The sequence below is a fragment of the Hipposideros armiger genome, unplaced genomic scaffold, assembly GCF_001890085.2.
Source record: "Hipposideros armiger isolate ML-2016 unplaced genomic scaffold, ASM189008v1 scaffold_315, whole genome shotgun sequence".
Taxonomy (NCBI): domain Eukaryota; kingdom Metazoa; phylum Chordata; class Mammalia; order Chiroptera; family Hipposideridae; genus Hipposideros; species Hipposideros armiger.
In genome coordinates, this window is record NW_017731665.1 from 792,295 (window position 1) to 816,436 (window position 24,142).

Consider the following 24,142-nt stretch of genomic DNA (forward strand, 5'->3'; position numbering starts at 1 on the left):
AAAAGAGCAGAGGCCCAGGGCAGGGGAGTGAAAGGGCCCATTTAATGAGAAACTACAAACAGACCGGCCACGATTCACAGTGACAGGAGGCCATGCAGTGGCACCAGGAGAGAGAGGGGTGGCGGCAGGGTACATCGGTCCATGGGAGCAAGTTCACAGACAAACCCATCAGAAGATACAGTGTGGCTTCAGGCCCAGGGTAGGGCTAGCGTCCACCAGGGCACTTCTGCCACTTGGGGCTGCTCCTTCCTTGTCCCCAGTGCAGTGCTGCAGTCGCTCCTACCACAGTGCCTGGAGCAAGCATAGCGGCAGCGAGTTGGCCAGGGGAAAGGGCCCAGCGTCCACTGGGAAGAGGCTCCATTGAGTGGGCACTGCAATTCTGAGTGCCCATAGGGAGGGCCCTATGTGCCACTTCCAGGCCCAAAGGGGGCATACCAGCCACCAGGCAGAGGTCATACTCACACGCAGCAAGGACACGGTATAGACAGAGGGATTGGGTTGCTGAGCATTCCTTCTGGCCCCAGCAAAGATGGGTTCACAAAGGCATGACCAGAAAAGTCGCTACGCAAGGGGTCAGAGGCGAGTCCCTTCTTGGTGAGCCAGGGCCCAGTCACTTATCCCCTGACCTGCAGTTGTGCTGACTTCTCTACCTTACTCCAGGTGGCTCCTGTGCACTTGGACAAGGTGTTGAGTTCCTGAGAATTCTGAGGGCCAGAGTCATTCCCTCTGACCATCATGCCCGCCTCTAGCACCCCAGAAACAAACCCTGGCCTTATGACCCTGTTCTGCTTGAAATCACTCCCCCGCTCAGCCCAGCAGATCAGAAATAACTGTGCCTATAAGCACAGCCCCGCTGCAGGCCCAGGTCTGGGAAACCAGCCACCGCTCTGGCTGCTTTTGGTCTCAGGGAGAATCAGGACCAAACTTGAACTTTGTACAGAAATGGAGGAGTGAGACCTCAGCAGGGAGACCCTTCCCAGTTTATCTTTCTGATCACAAACAACAAGCAGACCAGCAACACACAAGCTCAGTGCCAGCTCCCTGATAATACTCGATGACCCTTCTTGGCCTTCAATCCAACAGAATTTTTGCCGGAAGAGTCAGATGCTCAGGGAAGGGCAAGGTGGAAAGGACGAGACTTCCAGGGGACCGGTGGAATGGCTTCCACCCCAAAGTGGGAGTGGGGACACAAGCCACTGAGCGCGGGGAGCGAAGCACAGGGGGCAGACCGACGGCAGGGAGTCCAGTCCCGGCTCCGTTAGCACAGGCGCTTGTACGTGTAGATGTAGGCTTTGCAGCTGGGGCACGTATGCGTCACATCCTTGAAGTCGTTGATGAGGCAGGGGATCAAGCAGCAGCCCAGATCACACCTGAATCAGAGATGGGGAGAGACGGGAGGCCTGAAAAAGGTGCGGAGGACACCGGGCCTACTCCAGCTGCATGGATGGTGGGCACACAGCCCCCACCCGCAAGTATCTGCCCCACATACCCCATGAAGCAGCAGAAGAAACCCAGCACGAAGTTCATTAGGCCAATTTCGTACGAGATCTTGGTGGTGATGGCCTGCTGGCAGTGGGGACACACGGTCTGTACAGGCGCACCCTCAAAGATCTCTCCCTGCAGCACTGTCACCGTGGTGGCAGCCCCCGAAGGGACCAGGACCGTGGCTGTGTGGCCCCCAGGGCCAGGGTAGGGCCCTGGCGGGTAGGGCCCCGGCGGGTAGTAGCCCATAGGTGGGTGGGGGCCTGGAGGAGGATAGAAACCTGGAACGGCACAGAAGACGGAGCAGATGGGTCAGTGGCTTGCCATCTAACCCACAGGAGAGGTAAGAGGTGAGCGCAAAGCCCCAAGGCCCCTAGCACCCAGGATACAGCTGAGGCCTCAGGGCCGAGGCCCTGGGCCAAGGTGACCATACACGTTCTTCCAGCCTTTCCTGGTCCCCGCCCCATGGGGACCAAAACAGAGAAGATATTTGGCCCAGCCAGATGTGGCAGAGAGCTGGGAACAGGGCTCCCCTCGGCCTTAGCTTGATGCATTTGCTCCCTTGCCTCTGACACACGGGACTGGCGCTGTGCTCCAGGACCTCAACCACAGGAGGGAAAGCCTTGCTGCTCACCAGCCCCTCTTGCACCTAGGGCTCTCCTCCCTGCCAGTGTCAGGTCCTGCACTGCAGTGCCACCTGCCCCATCTGCCCCGGAACCACTTGTGCAGGAGCCCTGGGCCCTTCTCTGGCCTGAGCAGTCCCTGTGAAGAGCCGCTGGGTGAGCAGGAGCCCAGGCCTCCACCATGGACTCAGGTCTCTGGCAGGGAGTGGCCCCCCCTAGCACCCATGAGTCCACAGCACCTGCCACTGTGCTTGAGGGGCTTTCCCAGGAGCCAGTCCTCCTCCTGGCTCGTCCACAGCACCTGCGCAGCAGCACCGGGTTCTGTGATACCTTCCCATGTCCACCTTCCGAGCCTAGCTTCCATGCCCCCAAATCAGTCCCCCGCCCCTACAGTTAAACACCCACCTGCTTGCAGCAAAGGCGTGGCTGGCAGCCCTGCTGGGCAGGCAGACCCCTGTGCTCCCCTGGGATCCTTTTCCAACTTACCTGGAGGCATGTAGGCGCCATCTGCATTCACATGTGGGGGGATGAAGCCAGGCTGGGGCATGGAGTGGCCCGGTGGCTCATAGGGTGGAGGTCCAATGTCGGCAGGGGGCAGCGACATGCCTGGTGGGGGCTGCATCACAGCTGGGGAGGTTCGGCCTGGACAGAGGCAGGGAGAGGAAGCTCGGAGGGACCCAACACTGTCAGTGGGAGGGCTGCTCCAGGCACCAGCTTCTAGCAGCTGGGATGGGCCAGGACCAGGGCACACTGAACCCTACCTGGGGTGGGCGGGGCTCCACTCTTTTCCTCCAGAAGCGGGGCTGTGGGGCCTCCAGGATAAGGAGGGGGTGGGTCGTTAGACATCTTCAAGGCTTCTCCTGGACCTGGAGGGAAAACCCAGAAGTGAACTACGCTCCCAGCCCTCCTATAGCCTGGGCACTGATCTGTGACAGGCTGCTGCTGCACAAGGTGTGTGACAGTCCTCAATAAGCCCAAGCATACAGGGCCTCCTGGAGCTGCTCCTGCAGGTCCCTGCCCTCAGGGCTCAGATCACCTTTTACTCCCTTTGTGTAAGTCTCCCCACTGGGCAGAGCAGGAGGCTGTCACCAGGCTCCCTCTAGGTCCTGGAGATGCCCCATATTACCAGGTGTCACCTGGCCCAGAGCCACCATCCTGCACATCTCAAGAAGCTACTAACCTCAGCGGTCACCTGCACTTCCTGTGTGAAAGCCAGAGGGCGAGGGGGGGGTCCCAACAAGGACAGAACCCGGTCAGAGGAAAGAAGTCGGCCAATGAGGTGAGCCCCCTCAGTAGCTCGGAACCTAATCTAGGGTCCCCATGGCGGTGTGGCCTGCTGGTGGGAGGGGATCTGGGAGACTTTTTTACCTCCAATCCCAGGTACTCAAGAGTTGGTAGGCAGGTGATGCTCCTTCCAGTGCTGGCCTGGGCTGACACGAAGGGCTCTGGGGAGCTGTTTCAGGGGGAGAACAGGCAGCTCCCTCAGTACTGAGGACTGGGCAGGACCTGTGCACCTGGCCTCCAGGAAGCCACACTCCCTCCTTCGTCTGGCCTGCGCCACCCCACCCGCCCCTGCTGCCCAGTACACACCATCCCCGTACCTGCCCTCTCCTCAGCTCCCCCTTCCCTTTCTCACTGCTGCTCTCTCCCTGGGCCATGCATGGCTGGTCCTCTGCACCCTCTCCCCACCAGGCCCAGACCAGCCCCCAGAGCAGCGGCTTTCAGAGCCAGCTGTGCACAGTGGTGTCTCTGCCACTTTGTTTTGTTGGGGAGCCGATGGGGTGGGAAGGAAGATGATGGTGTCTGTCAAGTGAAACACTTTCCCTCATTCCTTCACTGAGCACCTGTTTAGTCTAAACGGTACAAAAGATACACAGTGAAAGCAACTCCCCTAGTGTCACTCCTAGCGTCCAGCAGGGTTAAGTTCAGAACAATGCATATGGGGATGGAAGGCTCTCAAAAATCCTGCCAGGGGAGATGGAGCCTGGAGTAAGTTAAAATATTAAAATTTAACGAATCAGTGGCAGGGCCAGAGGGACCAAGTCCAAGCAACAAAAGACAAAGATAAATTTGATTTAACCAGAATTTAAAACAGCTTCAAAAGACACCATCAAGAAAGTATCAAGACAACCCACAAGAATGGAAGAAAATGTTTACAAATCATATATCTGCTAAGGGACTTATGTTTAGAATATATAAAGAATGCTTCTAACTCATTAACGAAAAGACAACTCAATTAAAAAATGGGCAAAGGATCTGAGTAGACATTTCTCCAAAGATAAATGCCCAACATGAAGAGAGGCTGGACATTATTAGCCAAAAGGGAAATGTAAATCAAAACCACAAGGTACCATTTCATACCCATCACCTCCACTAGGATGACTAAAATGAAAAAGACAATAACAAGTATTATGCAGAGAAAATAGAACCCTCACACACTGCTGAGTGTGTAAAAATGGTGCACCTGCTGTGGAAAACGTCTGGCAGGTCCCCAAAACATTCAAAGAGTTACCACGTGACCCAGTAATTTCCGCTCCTAGATATATACAAGAGAACTGAAAACCTGTATCTACACAAAAACTTGCCCATGAATGTTCATAGCAGCAGTATTCATAATGGCCAGAAAGTATAAATAACTCATGTCCACCAATTGAAATGGATACACAGACTGGAATTATCCAGACAGTGGAATATTATTTGGCCACCAGAAGGAATGAAGCACTGACAGACTATAACCTGGATGAAACTCAAAAACATGCTCAGTGAAAGCAGCCAGGCACGAAGGAGCACATATTTTATGATTCCTTATAAAAATGTCCAGAACAGGCACATCCATGAGACACACAAAGCATATGTGTTGCCAGGGGCTTGGAGGGGTGGGCAGAGAATGGCAAGCTCAGAGTTTCCTATAGGGGTGATGAAAATGTTCTAAAACTGACTATAATGACAGTTGCCCAATTCTGCGAATATACTAAAAACCACTGAATTACACACTTTAAATGGGGGAAATTGTATGGCATGTGGATTATTATGTCAACAGTTATTAAAAAAAACTGAAGGGCCAGCCAAGTGGCGCATTGGTTAAGAGCTGGCTTGGGACGCCAGAGGGCCCCTGTTCAGATCCCACATATGAGGGCCAGTGACACTGCCCTCTACAGCTAAGATGCTGAACAACAGCTCAACCTGGATCTGGGCTGTCGTGAGTCGCCGGCGACAGCTAGGCTGCAGCCCCTGCTGCAGTGGGTTGCCATGGGCTACCGTGTGTAGCCAGCAGCCAGCGTGAGCGGCCAGCAGCCGCAGTGAGCAGCCATCCAGAAGCCGGCGACTGATCTGCCTCGCCCGGAAAGAGCGCCAATGATGGTGCCAACTTGGGCCAGTGAAGCAACGTCCTCCACAACTAGACTGAAGAACAAAAGGACAGCAACTTGTCTGTTCCCCTCCCCCAATTCCCCAATAAAATCTTAAAAAAAAGAAAACATGGAGGCCAAGAAAGGATGGAACTTGTCCCAGGCCACATGGCATTTAGAGGCAGAGCTGAGTCTAGGACCCTAAGGGACTCCCCCCGCCCCCCGCAGGTGAATTCTAACAGCACAGGATCAAGAACAAGGACCAGCAGAGCCTCCAAAGGATGTCACAGAAGGTCCCCTTCCAGGTGGGAGCCACCACCAGCCCATCAGGCATCCTCCTAATGGGAGAAAAAGGAGCCTCCTTGACTTGTGTCTGCAGAAAACTGTAATACACTAATGAGCTGGCACCTGCCACAAAATCCTGTCCTCCATCTGGGATGGCTCTGGGGTGGCACCACTGTCCACCACGCAGCCCCAGCTCAGCAGGGAACAGGCCAGGCCCTGGGATACTCTGAGCAGGGAGCAGGGGCTACACTGCAGTTGGAGTCACTGGAGCACTTCAGGCCCCAGGAGGGAGGAAGGAGCCTGGTCCTCCAAGCCCCTCCACGTCAGGGAGCAGGGGCACACGCGTGCACACGCCAGGGACCACCTCTGAGGGTGCAGGCGTGGCCTGCCCTGTCATCCAAATCACTAGATCTAATTCTGCCGTCTCCCAGAGCACAAAAATTCTACTTGTGGAATTCCACCATCATGGGGGTTACAAGCCCTGCACATGGAGCAGGCCTCCTTCAGTGTCCACTCACCCCGGAGCTGTCCTCTGGACCTACAGCAGGTACGGCTGCAGGCCACACAGATGCCAGGAACGCACACAGGGACACTTCCACTCCGGGCACTTCCGCCCCTTCCCTTGGGCAGCAGGGCCCTGCTGCTCCTTTCTCCCCTCTCCCATCCTGTCCCGTCCCCATCCACCCCACCCCTCAGCTGCTTTCCTGACTGTGTGTGGGGGTGGGGGTGGGGGTGGGCACCCTTCAATATGAAGGACGGAGGTTTCTGAAAAATGGCTCATGAAGATTTCCAGAATTCAAATCCCAGTTCCCCCAGTGCCTCCTACTATAAAAACCAAACGTGCATTCCCATAAAACTTGATTGTCTAAGGTATAATGAAAACTACAGAAATGAAACCTTTTTAAAATTCACATGTCCAAAAGCCTGTTTTCCAATAATAATGCACACTACACAAATTAAGCTACAAACATAATGTCGAGGTCTCAGCCCCGGCAACTTCGCTGCTGGGCAGGTGCCGGAGCGTGGGGTACCAGAGGCTAAGGAAGGGGCCGCAAGAGCAGTGGGGATGCAGTTTCCAGCAGACGAGAGAGGCCTGGGGTCCTGGGAGCTCAGGGAAGTCAACCTGCAGCCCCGGAAACCCGACACAGGCCTGTCAGCCTGCATTTAGCTCTTGTAGCTATGAACTGTGAAGAAATAGAAGACTATCTGAAAACTTTCACAAATTTTTTGTTAAACAGGACAGGAGCTCTTCTGGGGGCCCAGAGGACTTTACATAGTACAACTCTTTATACCTTCTGGATTTTGTGAATGTGAAGGTATTATCCAATCAAAATAATAAAATAAAATACAAAAAATTCTGTCAGAACACAGTTAGAGATCCAGCTGACTGCTCAGCAGCTGACCAGCCAATGCAGTGCTGACCCCGCAGCAGCGTACAGGTTTGAGGGCACAGAGACGGGGCACCAGGACCCCGGGGCTCAGACCCCACCATGCTGCAGGTTTCATGAGCCCCTAGCTTGTCCTGACTCATCCATGAGCATCAGAGCGGGTGTTCTCAGTGAGCCGAAGCACATGGAGTCCTCGTGTAACAGCGCTGGCACACCTGAGGCTCAATGAGGTGTGGGCTCAGACTCCACCATGCTGCAGGTTTCATGAGCCCCTAGCTTGTCCTGACTCATCCATGAGCATCAGAGCGGGTGTTCTCAGTGAGCCGAAGCACATGGAGTCCTCGTGTAACAGCGCTGGCACACCTGAGGCTCAATGAGGTGTGGGCTCAGACTCCACCATGCTGCAGGTTTCATGAGCCCCTAGCTTGTCCTGACTCATCCATGAGCATCAGAGCGGGTGTTCTCAGTGAGCCGAAGCACATGGAGTCCTCGTGTAAAAGCGCTGGCACACCTGAGGCTCAATGAGGTGTAGCAACAGTCATACCTGATACAGACCAAGGGCAGTATATTCCAGGAACACATTCCCAGTCTTGCAGAAGTCCAAGACACACTTGAGGAAGGACCTAGAGCGGTAATCCTGACACCACGGTCAGAATCGGGTAACAGTCCCTGGGTGCCTGCTATGGGACCGACACTGAACAAGTGCATACTGTCCTCAGGCCAGCCTATGGGCAGTCCTATTGGCATCTCCAGTTTAGAGAAAGTCAACCCGGCTCAGTCACATGTCCAGGGTCACACGCCCTCACAATCAGTTTTAGGTGTTTTCAAGGAATTCCTTTGAGCCTTCAATTCCTGTTGACCTTTTCAGGTCCAGTTCTAGGGGTGCTGGGAATTTCCCACTTAGCGCAGCATAAAAGTGACATGCTTCTGTCCCAGTCCCGATGCCCCAGACCCGACAGCTCCCACTTTAGAAGCCACTGGCCCGTGGGAGACAGAACCGCTCCAGAAACGTGTGCAGGGCAGAGGCTGGGTTACTGGGTGGCACCATGTCACAGGGGCCCGAGGATCTAACAGAGAAGATCAGTGTCCCCTCAACTGCACTTCCAGGTTGAGGCCTGGCCTGGAAGGAACAATCCCGACCTTTCCCAGGGCAGGGAGGCAACGTGGGGCAGGTGGCTGATGAGACAGAAGGCTCAAGGCTCTTAAGGCGCAGTGGGGGACTCGAGTGTGTGAGCCTGCAGCTTCCCCATGCTGTTTACTATAATTCACAGCACAGGCCTGAGTCCTTGAGGGGATCAGCAAGATAGCCCTTAGGATGGAGAGGGAACAGGGTGAGGCCAAGGGGAGCCCCAAGGGACAGGGGCGTGGTGTGTCCAGAAGAGGGGGGCCATGAGTAGTCTCTGGGACCCTTATAGGGCTGGGGGAGGGTGGGCCTGCACGTGCCCCTTGGTCCACTGGGGGATGGAATGGAGCCATCTGAGGTCCAGTTTGGCCCCTGTGCCCACAACCAACATAGTTAACACCCACTGTGCTTTTACATAGGACAGAATTATTCCAGTCACCCTAAAATGAGACGAAGCCTGGCTCCAGGTCTGTCTGAACCCACTGCAGAACCCTGAGTGCCACCTGCTGTTTGGGCTGGGTCAGCAGCCACTGCAGAGCCTGGGCCTGCTCGGTGCTCAGCGCCAGAGTGGAATTTTCTGCTCTGCACCCCAGTGTTGGAAGCCCAGCTGCAACCCCTCCCTCTCCCCCTCACACAGTTCCATCGTCAGCTATGTCACAAAGACTAATCAGGTCTCAACATACACAGAGCAGCTCTTGTGTCTTCTCTGAATGAGCTAGGAGTGGCCCCGGTGATGGCTTCCCAGGTGGGAGGATGAAAATAACGTTCTGAGATGCTTGCTGTGGGTTTTAGAGTATGGGGCCGTGAAACCAAACAAAACCCTCATTATCCCCCACCCCAACTCCAGCCCCACCAATCCCAGGTCGTCTGTATCCAACACTACTATAAGCAGCCACTGAGGAATGTGACAGCTTCAAGGAAAAGATGCAGTCTTCCAGTGTGGGGCCAGCAAGACGCTGCCTCCCTCTGCCGTTCACAGAGGAGCAAGGACTTGCTCCGTCAGTCTGCCAGTTAATGGGAAAACAGGGTGAGCAAGGAAAGCATGTGGAGCTCTGGAGTCAGACAGGCATGGCCTTAAATTCTGTGCCCTTGGGAGAGTCACGGACCTTCCCTGAGGTGCGGTTTCCTGGGGACCTGGGACTAGAACCCCTGCCTCCTGTCCTGGTACATGCCCAGTACCTGGCAGACTCGCTGTGCAGGGGAGGAAACTGCTTTAGGGTCAAAACACACGTTAGGGTGATGAAAATGCTCTTGAATCAGACAGTGGTGACGGCTGCACAATTGTGTGAACACACTCAAACCAGTGAATGGTGTGCACACTTTGAAAGGGTGAATTGTATGGTGTGTGAATTACATCTCAAAAAAACAAAACCCACTCAGGTCTAGATAGTAGTGTTTATACATGATGTAAATGAAAGAGACAGGGAAGAAACACCCCAGACCAAAATCGTTGCCTCTGGGATTGAAGCTTGGCCGTCAGTCAAGAGAGGTGAAGCTTCCCTTCATTATATATATATATATTTTTTTTTTAATGGGAAGGTATTTGTATATTACTTGCATAATTAAAAATAAAATTTTGAAAAGAATACAACTCTAGGACAGGTCAGTGATGGGCAGCTTCGATTGCCGGTGACAGAGTCTCTGCCTCTGGTGCTCAATTTCAGCTGCTCTCCTCTGGGCCGCCCCATTTCCCAGAGAGGAGTTCAAAGCACAGGACCTCTGGGCCCTGGGAAACGCCTCTGGCATCCTGCTCTGCTCCCAACTATTCATCACTCACTGCAGAGAGTGTCGCTGTTGATCCAGGGCCCATGCCCGGCCAACTGGCAGCTTAAGGCAGCCCGCTACCCGTGGGAGCTGGGAGGGCCTGGGCCCATGCCAGCAGGGTATGCTCCTCACTGGCTACAGCCACTGCTGCCGATTCGATTCCGCAGTCTGAACTGTCCTGCACGCCACCATGGGGGTGCCAACCCTGCCCCCCACCCCGGTCTCTTTCGCCCCAGACATACACCAACACCCCATTCTGGAGGAAGGCCCAGTCTGAGAGGGTGGGGGGGCATTTGAAGTTGAGACTCATCTGCGCATGCGTGGGTGCTCCTGGTGGCCTGAGCACCAGCAACTCAGGAGTGGCCTTTTTGACATGTTTCCCCCAGGGGCTACCAGAGCAGCAGTTTTCAAACCTTTTGGTCTCAGGACCTCCTTCACACTCAATTACTGAGGACTCCAGAAAGAATTTGTTTTGTGGGTTCTAGCGATCAGTCCTTACTGTATTAGAAACCAAAAATGAGGAATTTAAAAAAGGATTCATTCATTAAAATTAATACACTCATTATATGTTAACATAAATAACTTTTTTTAAATTACTACTTCCTGAAACAAATTTAATAGAAGAATGCCTTGGTTTACATTTTTGCAAACCTTTATAATATCTGGCTGGACTCTCATATCTGCTTCTGTATCCAATCTGTTGTGATATGTGGTTTTGGTTGAAGTAGGCAAGGAAAATCCAGCCTCCCACAGATAAATAGTTAGAAAAGGCAGGAACATTTGAATAGTCTCTGCAGATAATTGTGGATATTCTTCGATACTATACCCTAACTTGACAAGTGGTAGTTTCTTAAAGTTAGTTGCAATATGGGACCTACACCCTTAATAATGAATTTTTCCTACTCTGTTACATTAAAAATCATTGGTCTACCTTGCATTGTAATGGATCTTTCACACATATATGATTTTGTAGCATCCTGTATGATACAGGTCATTGGAAAATACTGGCTCACAATTATGAGCCCTTATTATGTAGATCTAGCAATGCTGACACATCTCATTATGTAACATTCCTCCCCTCAAAAAACTCACATTGTTAGATTGAGTTAGTAAACTCAGACTCATCAGAAAAGTCTTTATCAGGAAGCCGTCAAGCTCACAGTGGCAGATACAAGCTTTCCAAAATTCTGATTTTCATTTGAAAGCTCAAATTTTATCATTGGCAACATATACAAAAACGAAAGGTCAGTTGTTTTCCTTGAGGTAGCAGGCTCACTTTGTTCATTTTCCAAAAAATGTCTGCTAAATCCCTAAGTCTGAATAACCATGGTATATGTCAATTGTTCTTTTAAGTAAATATGGAGTGCCACGAAAAAGCTAGTTCAGCTCACACCTCAAAACTGTGCATGTGCTTTTCCTTGAGGCAGCCATCACACTTCACTTGTGTGCCTCACATTTGATTACACTGAATATTGAAAAGATATACTCAAGGTTCCAGATGTAATGAAGTTAATTTTTACTGCTTTTTCTTAAGTGAAACTGGCGTGTGTGTGTGTGTGTGTGTGTGTGTGTGTGTGTGTGTGTGTGGTGGACACAATTACAACAATGACTAGCACGGTTTGGTGCCACCTACGTGAGTGGAGCTCAGCCTGGCGGTGGTTTCACTCCCAGCTGCTTTTGCACCCCAACATGAACATCGACACAATGAAAAAAGGAAATACTGGGTTGTCGGAGAAGTCATGGCGTATTTTTTCTGTTTTTCGTTGCAAAAATGCATCATGACTTTTCCAACAACTCAACAGAATAACATCTTAGTGTTGTTATAAAAATAGTTCTGACCTTCGGCCTGTAGAAGGTCTCAGGAAGCCTCCAGGAAACTGCACCTCACCTTTGAGAATCTCTGTGCTAGAGGAACCCCCAACAGACCATAAGGGGGTACTGCAGGCAGAGTCCTGAGACTGAGAGTGGACTGGCCTGTGAGCTCATGAGCTGGCTGCTGTCACACCAAGGCCTTGCCCTGGGGGTGCTTGCTGCAATGTGCAAAGCTTTAAAGGACACCTCAGACTAGTTCAGACCCAGCTCCAACACTTGCTAGCTGTGTCACCTCGCTGAGCCTGTTTCCTCATTTGCAAACGGGGTGATCGTTCCTACCTCAGGGCTAGAACAAGGTTTACAATAAACAGTGTATGCCAAACCCCAGAACAGCAGCTCAGAGCCTAGCACACAAGAACACTGAACAAGTAGCACCTGCTATTGTCATTGTTTATGGAGAACAGCTTCCCAGAGGAAGGAAAACGGGCACCAGCGCCTCTGCCAGGGCAGCTTCCGCTCCCACAACAGTAGGGATCCTGGTGTGCACGTCCCTCATGATCCCAGGGGGTCTGTGATCAAACCCAGCCTGGCTGACCCAGCAGAGGTTATCTGCGGCACAGCCGAGTGGAGGCCATGTGCTCTGTGGGGCTCTCAAGACAACTCTTGGAAAGGAAGACACTAGCAATCCTACAGGGCCGTCGCTCCTTTCAGATGGCTGCCTTGGAGCTCCATGGTCAGTAATGCCCCGGGAAGGGCACTCTGCCCACAGGCCCTGAGCAGCCACCCGAGGTGCTGGCAGTGGCAGCTGCAGGGCCGCGTTTCCCAGAGCTGGACTGGCCTGCTCCTGCCTCTCCCAGAGGGTCTTATCCTCCCTGTAGCCATGGCACCAGGATGCCAGCTGGCCTCAGAGGGGCTCTGTCCTCAGGAGGCAGGTTCCAGGCATCTGGCCAGGAGCAGGGCTTTGGGCTTTGCTGGGAAAACTGAAAAGCAGCTCCCGTCTGCTGAACAAAGGAGGTGCTCACTGCTCTGGCAGGAGCAGAGGCCCAGGGAAACCCAAAAGCCCTGCTGTGTTCCCTGGGTCCAACCAGCGGGCAGGGTAAGGGGAGCACACTCAGCCCCTGCGGAGTGTGAAGGCCCAACTGGGGCACGTCCCTTCCTGGGAGGCTTGGCCCACACATGACTTCATCATCCACACCCTGCCTGCCTACCTTGGAGGCTGCATGAGAACTGAGACACGGATGTGGATAAGCTGCGAAGGGCTGTGCAGAGTGAGGCATCTCACAACTGGTACACTATTTCCCAGGAATGGCTGCTGACTCTCTGGGCAATGCCACATACTGTCCTGTTCCCCCACGTCCCCGGGCTGGGCTTAAGGACAGTCTGTGTGACAGCCACTTGACAGAGGCCCTCGGTGTGGGAATGGTGCTTCCTCTATAATAATCTGTTTGTGCTGATAGTTGTATAGCACTGAATTTGCCCCAGACACAGGCTGGGGAAGAGGCAGGGACTAAGAGGCACGGTCGCTGACTTCCAGAAGCTTCCAGTCAAGTGGGGGAGACAGGTGTTAATAATCACACCAAAAACCCCAAACCGAATTACAAAGTGTGATCCATGGTGTACAGAAAAGTCTAGGGGACTGTGAAAGTACAGAAAGATCAGGCCCATTCCAGAGGTCACGGAACGTGTCCCCAAGCAAGCCAGGAGGAGGTCAAGTTAATGAGACCAGCAGGCAAAGGAGGGGACAGGGGTGTATAAACAAGTGGTCCATAACCGGAACACTCCCCTTGCAGACTTCCTGATAGCTTGGCTTCTCCGCCAGTGTGGAGGCCGGTGGCTTGATGGGCAGGCCCTCGGGCTGCCAAGTCCCAGCACTGGCAGGACTGGGAAATCCTGAACACAGCCCGTTTTCCATTGTCTTTCCCGATGGAGGCAGGATGAAAGAGACAATCCCTCCCTTAGCATCATTGGTGGCTGTGAACCATTTATTTTTACACTCGAACGAGGGTATATCTGATGCCTTGGGAATTCTAAATACTTCAAAATAAGACGCGGAAAGGACCAGGAAGCAGATCTGTTTTTTCCATCCCTGCTCTCCGCCCACCCAGCCCTGCACATTCCTCCCTGATCAGTATCGCAGTTCAATAGAGCTAATACGTCAGCCTAAGCCAATGGTCTCAAATGCCATCACCTGTGCCCTACCACGGGGAGGCTTGAACCCTGACATCACAGCTAAGCTGTAAGGGCCCAGGCACTAAGTTCCACGCCAGCCATCTGGCCACCTGCCTTTCCAGTGTGTTTTCTCATCTGTGACATGGTGGCAGCAGCCCCTGATGCACAGACCTATCCTGAGGCATAAACAAGGTCATGTGTGAAGAGCAAGTCGCTCAGAGACTGTCACTCAGTGTTCAGTAAACACACATACCTGTTTGTCTTACTTGTATTTATGGAGACACAGCAGAGGACGAGACAGAAGTACACAAGAAAAAAGAAAAGAGTGAGACAATGCATGGGTTGTTCTTAATCCGAAGCGAAATCAAAAGACAAGCAGGACTCAAAGAATGGTTCTAAACTAGAAAGTAGTACAATTCCTAGGAACTGTGGTGATGATGACAGTAATAATAGTACAGTTTATACCATGCTGACTTCCTGTCAAAGCCTTGGCAAACCATTCTGCGTTCCTGTGACAGAGTGTCAACAGCACATGGGACACAACAGAGCAGGTCAGTTTAGTACAACTTTTCCAGAAGGCAGCTGCTACCTGTCCACTCTTTTTGACTCAATTCCATTTTGAGGCATTTATCCAAGAGATAAATGAACACGTGTGCAGAGTCACATGCAAAATGTTTTTTTCTTTAAGATTTTTATTGGGGAATTGGGGGATGGGAACAGCGCTGGGGAATTGGGGGAAGGGGAACAGACAAGCTGCTGTCCTTTTGTTCTTCAGTCTAGTTGTGGAGGACGTTGCTTCACTGGCCCAAGTTGGCACCATCATTGTGCTCTTCCTCGGTGAGGCAGATCAGTTGGCTTCTGGATGGCTGCTCACGGCGGTCGCTGCCGCTCACGCTGGCTGCTGGCTACACACGGTAGCCCATGGCAACCCACTGCAGCAGGGGCTGCAGCCTAGCTGTCGCCGGCGACTCACGACAGCCCAGCTCCAGGTTGAGCTGTTGTTCAGCATCTTAGCTGTGGAGGGCAGTGTCACTGGCCCTCATATGTGGGATCCGAACCGGGTCTCTCTGGCGTCCCAAGCCAGCTCTTAACCACCGTGCCACTCGGCTGGCCCGCAAAACGTTTTTATGTAGCAATGTCTTGATGCTGAACCAAAGGGACTGGTTACCGATCTAATTTACCTATACAGTGTAATTGTATTTGTCCCCCTATCCCTCCCCAAATAATACAGATTTATTTTTATTGACATAGAAAGATGGTCTTGATGTAACACTGAGTGAAGGAAGAATGTAAAAGCAGCATATGTAGTATGATTCTACTTTAAAAGTGTGTATTTATATATATAGTTGACCCTTGAACAGGTTTGAACTTCGAGGGTCCACTTACATACAGAGTTTTTTCAATAAATACTGTAAATGTCTTTTCTTTTATGACTTTCTTAACATTATCTCTAGATTACTTTATTGTTAAGAATACAGTACAGGGCCGGCCGAGTGGCCCATTGGTTAAGAGCTGGCTTGGGACGTCAGCTCTGAGCAGCAGGGCCCCGGTTCGGATCCCACACAAGGGCCAGTGACACTGCCCTCTACAGCTAAGATGATGAACAACAGCTCGACCTGGAGCTGGGCTGCCGTGAGTCACCGGCGACAGCATAGGCTGCAGCCCCTGCTGCAGTGGGCTGCTGTAAAACTACCATGTGTGGCCAGCAGCCAGCGTGAGAGGCCAGCAGCCAGTGTGAGCTGCCAAGAGCTGCCGTGAGCGGCCATCCAGAGGCCAGTGACCGATCTGCCTCACCCGGGAAGAGCGCAATGATGATACCAACATGGGCCAGTGAAGCTACGTCCTCCACAACTAGACTGAAGAACAAAAGGACAGCAACTTGTCTGTTCCCCTTCCCCTGATTCCCCAGAGATGTTTCCCTCCCCCAATTCCCCAATAAAATCTTTATAAAAAAAAAAGAATACAGTATAGAGGTGGCCAGCCGAGTCGCTCAGTTGGTTAAGAGTGTGAGCTCTGACAACAGGATCGCCTGTTCAATTACTACATGGGCCAGTGAGCTACACCCGAGCTGAGCTGCTGCTGAGATGCCAACAGGTGGCAGCATGGCTCAGTTGGTGAGAGCGTGTGCTCTTAGCAACAAGGTTGCCGGTTCAACTCCCACATGGGATAATGGTCTATGCCCACCCGCAACTAAAATTGAACACGGCACCTTGAGTTGAGCTGCCCTGAGCTGCCGCTGGGCGGATGGATGGCTCAGTGGTTAGAGCATGTGCTCTTAGCAACAAGGTTTCCGTTTCGACTCCCACATGGGATGGTGGGCTGCGCCCACCCACAACTAAGATTGAACATGTCACCTTGAGCTGAGCGGCTGTGAGCTGCCCACGGGCGGCCAGATGGCAGCTGGACTTGGAGCTGAGCTAGCTGCGCCATCCACAACTACGATCAAAGGACAACTTGGTTATTCCCCTTCCCCAACATTGTTCCCCTTCCCCAATTCCCCAATAAAATCTTAAAAATAAAAAAAAGAATACCGTATAGAATACATAAAACACAAAATATGTGTTAATCGTCCTTGTTATCAATAAGGCTTCTGGTCAAGAGTAGGCTATGAGTAGCTAAGTTTTGTGGGAGTCAAAAGTTACACGTGGATTTTTGTGCAACGGGTCGGCACCCCTAACCCTGCATTGTTCAAGGGTCAACTGTATATTACGCAACAAATGTTAAGAGTGGTTTTCTCTGGGTAGTGGTATTTTGGGATGACTTGTTTATATATAAGCACACATAAAGAATCTTTTTATTTATGCATAGTGTCTAGTTTTTCTACGATGGGCAACTCCTTTCACTGGTTTCTTCCTCAAAACGCTCATTATAATTGTGCTGTTTATGAGTAATCCTTCTCAGTATGGAAAGGTACATCTGACTATAATGTAGTCTTGCCTAAAAGAAAAGACATGCGCCCAGGAGCACTGGCTGTTTTCTCGTTTTCCTCTCTCCTAAGTTGACATGGTGAGTTTGACAGCATGAGTCAGTTGTCTATATCAGGTCACCTCCCAGTGTTCCAGTAAAACTTAGGGTCTACACCTGTGAAGGTGGAGCGTAAAGGCCATCTTAGCCACAGGACCCTGCCTGGAGAACCAGCAGGAGGTTGCCTGGCAGAGGAGGGCGGTAAGAAAATCCCAAGAGACACATGATAAAACTGAAACTGATGAGGTTACAGGGCTTTCCCGATGGAGCCAGCACCGGGAGCACAGCCCAGTGAGCTCCTCCAGCCCTCCTCCGAGCTGCCTCCCAGGCAGGATGGGCTGAGGAGCTGCACATTCTACTGCTGTCCCAGAAGGAAGTACAAACAGGAGGGAATGAAGAACAAAGTCTGGAAAAACAGATAGAGCTGCACCCACCAGCAAATAAACAAGTCCTCCGCACCTGTTGGACAGGCGGGAATTGGTAACTAAAAGGCCAACTAATTTTAGAAACGCAATGCGTCTAGAGAACCATCACTTAGGCAATGAAAGTGGAGCCCCGAAAAGAAAAACAATTCTTACCTCTGCCCTCGCCACACTCCCACAAAACGAAAGTCTTTGAATTGACTCTACTTTAATCAGTTATCTGAGATCATAACATACCATCCCAATCCAGGAAAAAGCGCGAGGCCCGTAAGAGCAGCCAAGCCACGTGGCCACCATAGTCCCAGCCACCCTGCTGGAAGAGTCTTATTTCAGACACAGATGCCTGTGGGCCTGGCTGGTCCAGGGGAGGAGTTCCGGCTGGGCCTTGCCCAAGTCTCCCCAGTCCATGGGTGAGAGCAAACCTCTACGCTCCCAAGGACACGGTATCCACAGAGGTGAGAGGGAAGAGGGGGAACAGAAGTGCTCTGGGAAATGTGAGTGAGAAACAAATCTAGTCTGTATTTTAAATTATGTTACATGAAATAGTATATGGAAGTCAAACTAAAGTCACATCACTCTAAATGGACACCTGCCCATTGGGACAGGAGAACTATTTCGGATCTTCTCCTTGGGAAAATGGGAGCGCACGTTGTATCTGGGGCTGCCTTATTTTTGGCCATGTGTCTATTTCTCTTTGCCTCGTACATCAGGAGACCATCTTTCAGGCTAGAAACGTCATTCGAGATCACAGAGTCCAAAGCCTCAGCTGACATTCATTTAGTCATCAAACGTTTACTAAGCACCTTCCAAAGGTAGGAGCCGGTACAGGACTAGAGGTAACGGTGAGCTAGACAGAACCCTGATTCACACCCCTGCCACTGCACCTGTCTCCACCCCGTCTCTTTTCTCACAAGTTTGCCAAAGTGTTTTTCAAAATATGCTTGAGCAGGATGATTTTACACTCCCACAAAGTGTTTCGTGCAGAATTCCATCGTGTGAGTTTACATGGATTTCATGCACCCAGAACACTAAGAGAAACAATGAAGTGAGCATGCTGTCTCCTCAGGGGAAATGTCAGCACCTCTGCACTCACGAGCTACTCAAGGACTTTACAGGGTAGAACCAGCTGCCTTTAGAACCTCATCACTGAATGTTCACTTGGGAATGCAACTTGGTATTCACAACTGTATTCCCTGTACTTGGAGGAGTGACGGGGTACACACAGGCTGTGGTCCCTACACCCTGGGACTTCACCAGCATGTCTTAATGGAGCTTACATGGCGGGGTGAGGGGTGGGGGGTGGGTTATGAAACACAGCACAAGGTCAAATACTCAGTCCGTCAGACAGTGAAGCTTGCAGGGAAGTGAGGGCTGCAGGCTGCTATTTTAAGCAGAGAGGTTTCTCTGAGCAGGGACCATTCAGGCAAAGGTGGGATGGGGGTGACGAGCAAGCCATGTGCACAGCTGTGGAAAGGTCCAGGCAAAGAGAGGCTAAGTGCAGAGGCCTGGAGGTGCCCACACAACCCGGGGGCAGAGGGCTGGGCAGAGTCTGAGGAGCTGAGGTCAGGGAGGCTCAGCTACTGAAGGATGTCCACCTTTATCCTGAGTGAGATGAGGACTGGGAAGTCAGGCTGTCCCCCAGCTCTTCGCTTCCTGCACTATGCCTGGTGTACTAACATGGATCCCCAAAATCCTGATATCAACAGACAACTGCTGGAGGTGGGGAACCCAACAGTGCTTGGCTCTCACCTACAGCAGGCATGGCTTGTTTCTGGCCAGTTTGGGGCCACAGGACATGGATCACGATGTGGCCCCCATGCTCCCCAGGCAAAGCAGATAAACACATGCAGTAATCTGACCTTATCTACACAGGACAGACACTGCAGCCTGAGCCTCCAGCAGCACAGCATATGGGGGCGGGGGTGTCTGCGCACGGAGGTGGTCATGTGATTATGTGAGGCCTTCTGCCTGGATCCGGGCAGAATTCTTCCAGTTCTAGGATAAGCCAGTTTTACTCAGCAGAGTCATCACTACCCAAGTTTGTTTTGTTGTTGTTGTTTTTTTTCAAGTGACTTTTCAAATGAAAAGACTTAACATTCCTGACTCCTTAGTTCAGGGGACATCCCATGGAGGTCACTCACCGGTGGTCCTGGGTCTCGGGTTGCGGGAGATCCAGCAGGGAAGCCAGCTCACACTTGAGAAGAATTTACAAAAGACACTCAGTAAAACCCAAATGAGAATCCGTGTGACAACAGGTGCTCCAGGTGAGAGAAGGGGCAGGGCAGTCTGTGCATGGGGCACTGAGGAGGCCTCAGGGACTGGGTAGGCCCTGCAGGAAGGCAGGCAGGGGTCCCACGCCGGGGGGCAACAGAGTCGCTAAGAGCAGCAGGGACATAGATAGCTGTGGTCAAGGGCCCAGCCTCCCCAGCCAAACCAGAGGCTCCTGGAGGGCAGGGATGGTGTTTGGGGCCCCATGGAGCACACCCCAAGGAACACAGCCTGGTGGATACTCTTGGGCAGGAGCACTCTTCCCCTTCCTGCAGGCCCTGTTAGCAGTACCCCAGGACCAAGATGGATGTTTGAGAGGCCTTCCAGACTTTTCTCTGCACCTTAAACCTTGACCTGTCAGCAAGCACTGTTAATGCCATTGCTAAAAAGCTCTCAAATCCACTATCTCATCTACTGGTCAGGTTTTGGGAGGAAAGTCTGGACTTGGCCCTGCGTTCCCGATCTCCCTACCACACTACAGTCTAGCCACCCCAGGCTGTAACACGCGCTTCTCAAAATAAACCAAACCCCGCCCCACCTCCACCAATGGGCCTTTCCACAGACCCTTCCCTCCGCCTCGACTCTCCCACCCTCTGTCCAGCAAACCTGAGAGCCTTTCCTATAATTCCCTGCCAGGGAGTCTCTGGACCCTCACTCTTCTCACCCACCAGAAAACACTGGGCCTCTTCCACTTGTGCCCCTGGGGCCTTGCTCAGCACCTGGCACAGGTCTGTTGAACAAGCGCGTCCGTGAAGTTTGGGGTTAAATTAACTAGGCTTCAGCTATTTCTAGCCCCAATGCCCACGCCCCACAGCCACTGGGCCAGAACACAGCCTCAGCTGAGATGCAGTCCATGCTTCCTGATGAAAGTGCCTCTGTTTACAGCCAAAAATCCACACAGGGGAAAAAAAAACCCTTTCTTGAGTCACAGTCAACTGCATGGAGCGGTTCGCACCATGGGTCGGGAGAGCCCACATGCCCCTCGGCCCCCGTTGTTTCAGGAGAGCTGGGTGTGGAGCCCTGCTCTCCAATATTTGGCAACGTTGGGCAAGTCACTCAGTCGCTCTGGCTGCTTCGTGCCTGTGCTACCTCCCAGGGCGCTGTGATGACAGGACCCAGGGGAGTGCTGCCAGGTGGGTACAAGGCACACACAAAGGGAACTCGCTGCAAACGAAATTTAATTCCCTGCTGTTTCCCCAACTTGTAAGGCTACTGCTCTTAATGTTAGAATGAAGACAACCGGTTCACTTTTTCCTGAATTCATATGCAGTTAGGATTCTCCTGAGACCCCACCCAGGGACACCAACCCTTCCATGCTTCTCTGCTGCTTTCCACTTTCCCTGGCCTCTATTTCTCCTTGAAGGAAAAATGCAGGCACTGGAATAGATATGAATTCAGACTGAATCAACACTTATTGAACACGTGACGTATCCAGCACGTTGTTTTTACTGGACCCTCATGACACCTCCTTGTGGTCAAAATAGATGGTGGACAGACCACTCGGGGGCTCCTTAGCACCCACAGGTCAGGAGCACCAAAAAAGTGACAAGAAATGTCTTCTGGAAAAATTATCCGACATTACCAAAAATATATCACAACCGCTTTCAGGGAAAGAATCAAAATGTCACTAGACTCCTTCACCCTGCGTTGCATGGTTTCATGCTTTGTGTAACATTAGGGCATCCTAGTCTTTTCAGCACTCACAGGGGATACAAGTCTTCATCTGGCCTGGGTGTTGCTTTTCACCTATCACAGGTGTAGCAAGTGATGCTCTGGGAGGGCAAACGTCTCACACAGCTTGGAAGTGACAGAAGGGCATCCAAATCAGTGTGGTCTGCCAGGTCTGGGCAGTTCTGGTCCCAGGACGCCACCATTATCACCAGAGCCTGGTGACTCACAGAGTAGGAGAGGCAGTGGGTACGCAGGCTCAGGAGTGACCAGACTTGCATATCCCTGGGTGGGTGGCCTCTCAGGGGGAGGGGCTCTGCCCAGGACCAGCGCGTCCTCTCCTCCGCAGCACTAAATTGCAATGCAGCTTCTACTATTCCCCCAGGAGACAAGTCTGGGAGAATCCTGACTGTGCAGAGATGAGGAGATGGAAGCCCTTTGTGGAGTCCTAGAAACTGGCACATTTCCATTCTGTGCACTCCATTTCCAAGTCCACTTGTAGGGAGACAATAAACCTCACAGAACTACTGCTGGCCTGGCTCTCCTCTCCCTAAGGATCACTCTGAGTGAAAATACGTGTTTCTGCAAGTGGAGATGATTTTTCACAGGACCCATCTCTTCTCTCTCTCTCAGGGTTAGGGGTTGGTGTCTGTGGCTATGGAACAAAGTACCTGGGCCCAAGGGACTTGAACCTTGTCAACTGGCTATGCAGCCCTGGAGCTTTGGAAAACATACCAAACCATCAAGTTCAAACCGGACAAGCTTATAGTATAAAGAGCAGAAACAGAGCAGGAAAGATGATGACTTCAATCAATTATCACCAACTGTGATCTGCTGAGGTAACCTGGTCATCAGAGCACAGTCCATTAGCTGCCCCTCAAAACAGTTTGGTCCCTGAAGTATTATTCTATGTCACACATTCCATGTTTCTGCTCTTCAGGTAATTCTAGAACTATGGCCTGCTGTTTTCAAATCTGTATAAGAGCCCATGTCAAGCTCTTTTTTGGTTCCACAGGCCCATCCTACAGGAAAACGTCCAGCTCTTCAGGGATAGGAGAAAGAGACTTTCAAATACCCAGGGCTTCTATTGGTTACAAAACAAAAAGCAACAATAATCCTAAGACTCTGCTTAATTACATGCATGATTAACTATTTGGAAGGAAATGAGACTGATGTTTGTAACTTACTTTGACAGACATAAACAAAAAAATAAGATGGGCTGTTGGATGGTTAGATTTATGATAAAATGTGGTGAAATGTGGTACATTCTAGGTGGTGTTCTATGGGTATTCACTGTAAAACTTCTTCAATTTTTCTGTATGTGTGAAATTTTTCATAATTAAATGTTGGGGCAGAGGGCAGGCAAGGCAGAACTGACAGGCCTCTCCCCACCCCTCTCTCAAGTCAGCCCTGAGGTAAGAAACAGTGTCCAGAAACACTTGCCTAAGCACTGCCCTGCCCAGCAGGAAGCCCCAGCAAACAAAATTGATGTAAATACTATGCCCCAGGTTCCCATCCTCTTCACTCTAGGACAGAGGTTCTCAGCCCCAAGTGGGCCTGAGGATTATCTGGGGAGCTTATTACATCGAGTCCTGGTCCACATCCCATAACTGCTGAATCAGAACCTCTAGAAGTGGGCTCCAGGAATTGGCCCCTTTAAAAAGGGCCCCTGGGATTCTGAGGCAGAGGATCTTAGGCCCACACTTGGAGAAACTTACAGCTGCTTGCTCCTTACCTGACACCTGTTGAGAGGCCTCCTAGGAACATTTAGAGAAAAATAGCACACACACACAAACCCATAAACAAGTCAAGTGCCCAAACCTGCGTTCGCATGACGCCATAAGTTCAACTACACCAAGGTTCTGTATGGCATGGGGCTGGGCCCAAAGCCAGGCCAGGTCACTGCCACCCCCCTGGCCCTAGAGCGTGCGGCCAAGAGAGGGCACAGGGATTTACTGATGTTGGAGAGCTGGGGCGGACGGGGGAGGGAGAGCCGCGCGGGGGCCCCTCAGGCTTGCCAAGGTCACCAAGGAGCTCAGCAGGGGCTTCTTTGTGGCCGGGACCCTCCTTCCAACCCCCTTTCTTGAGAAAACAACAGAAAATCGGACATGGTAGTTCCCCAATCTTTCCTACAGAGAATGTGGCGGCTGTGATAAGCGGGACCCGAGGAAAGAGCCGGCGGGACCCGAGGAAAGAGCCGGCAGCCCCCGAGGCACCGAGCCCCAACGCCCGCCCGGGCCTGGCTAAGCTGTTATTGCAGCCCCGCGGGTGGCCAGCCAACCCAGCGACGATACAATGTCAAAATCCCGAGGGCCGCTCTGGATCGCATCAGCGTCCTGGGAACATGCGACAGACCCACTGCGCCGTCCCCAGGGTCTCTTTACCTTGAAAGGCCAGGGGCCAGAGGTCGAGCGTACGCGGAGACTGGCCAGGGTCCAGTCGCTCGGAGGACAAGACCCTCAGCCCAGCCGGGCTTACGCGCACACCGCCCACCCCACCCGCCCAAAGGCCTCTGGGAGGTGTAGTCCGTCCGTGCGCATTAGGCGCAATCGGCCGACCACGGGGACTACAGTGCCTACCATGCACCGCGCGAGCGCGCGGGCGGGGAGGGGGCTCTGCGGTCCTAGGTCATTCCCTCCCTCCAAGGGGCGCAAGCGCCCAGCCCTTCTCCCGGTGGGGGGGGGCCTCTGGGGAAAGCCGACTCGAAAGGCCGAGGCGACTCACCGTTTTCGAGGTGACTCACGTTTCCGCGGCACCCGCGGCGGCCGCAGCAGCAGAAACGGCAACCTCCGCAGCTCGTAGTCGCGCGTCTGTCAGAAAGAGGCAG

At 52.2% G+C, this 24,142-nt stretch overlaps 2 protein-coding genes across 22 annotated transcripts in view; one reads left to right on the forward strand and one right to left on the reverse strand.

Moving 5' to 3' along the window:
• On the reverse strand, positions 1 to 24,126 carry CDIP1 (cell death inducing p53 target 1). 10 transcript variants are annotated; one of them, XM_019660266.1, is made up of 8 exons: positions 23,700 to 23,823; positions 19,521 to 19,573; positions 19,239 to 19,374; positions 3,474 to 3,558; positions 2,867 to 2,971; positions 2,592 to 2,747; positions 1,490 to 1,763; positions 1 to 1,370 (listed from the first exon to the last, which is right to left on the reverse strand). In XM_019660266.1, the coding sequence occupies exons 5-8, from the start codon at positions 2,949 to 2,951 to the stop codon at positions 1,259 to 1,261; spliced, it is 627 nt and encodes a 208-aa protein (XP_019515811.1). In that variant the 5' UTR covers positions 2,952 to 2,971; positions 3,474 to 3,558; positions 19,239 to 19,374; positions 19,521 to 19,573; positions 23,700 to 23,823; the 3' UTR covers positions 1 to 1,258. The 10 variants fall into 10 exon arrangements, with proteins under 10 accessions (XP_019515811.1, XP_019515809.1, XP_019515813.1 ...); XM_019660265.1 differs by lacking the exon at positions 23,700 to 23,823 and adding an exon at positions 24,040 to 24,126 and having other exon boundaries at positions 2 to 1,370; XM_019660264.1 differs by lacking the exon at positions 19,239 to 19,374.
• CUNH16orf96 (chromosome unknown C16orf96 homolog) overlaps positions 24,059 to 24,142 on the forward strand; it is a 55,203-nt gene continuing 55,119 nt past the window's right edge. For 11 of the 12 annotated variants that reach the window (XM_019660252.1, XM_019660248.1, XM_019660250.1 and 8 more), the window contains exon 1: positions 24,064 to 24,142. The gene's annotated coding sequence lies outside the window, so the exon portion shown is untranslated. The other variant, XM_019660249.1, reaches the window with a different exon arrangement.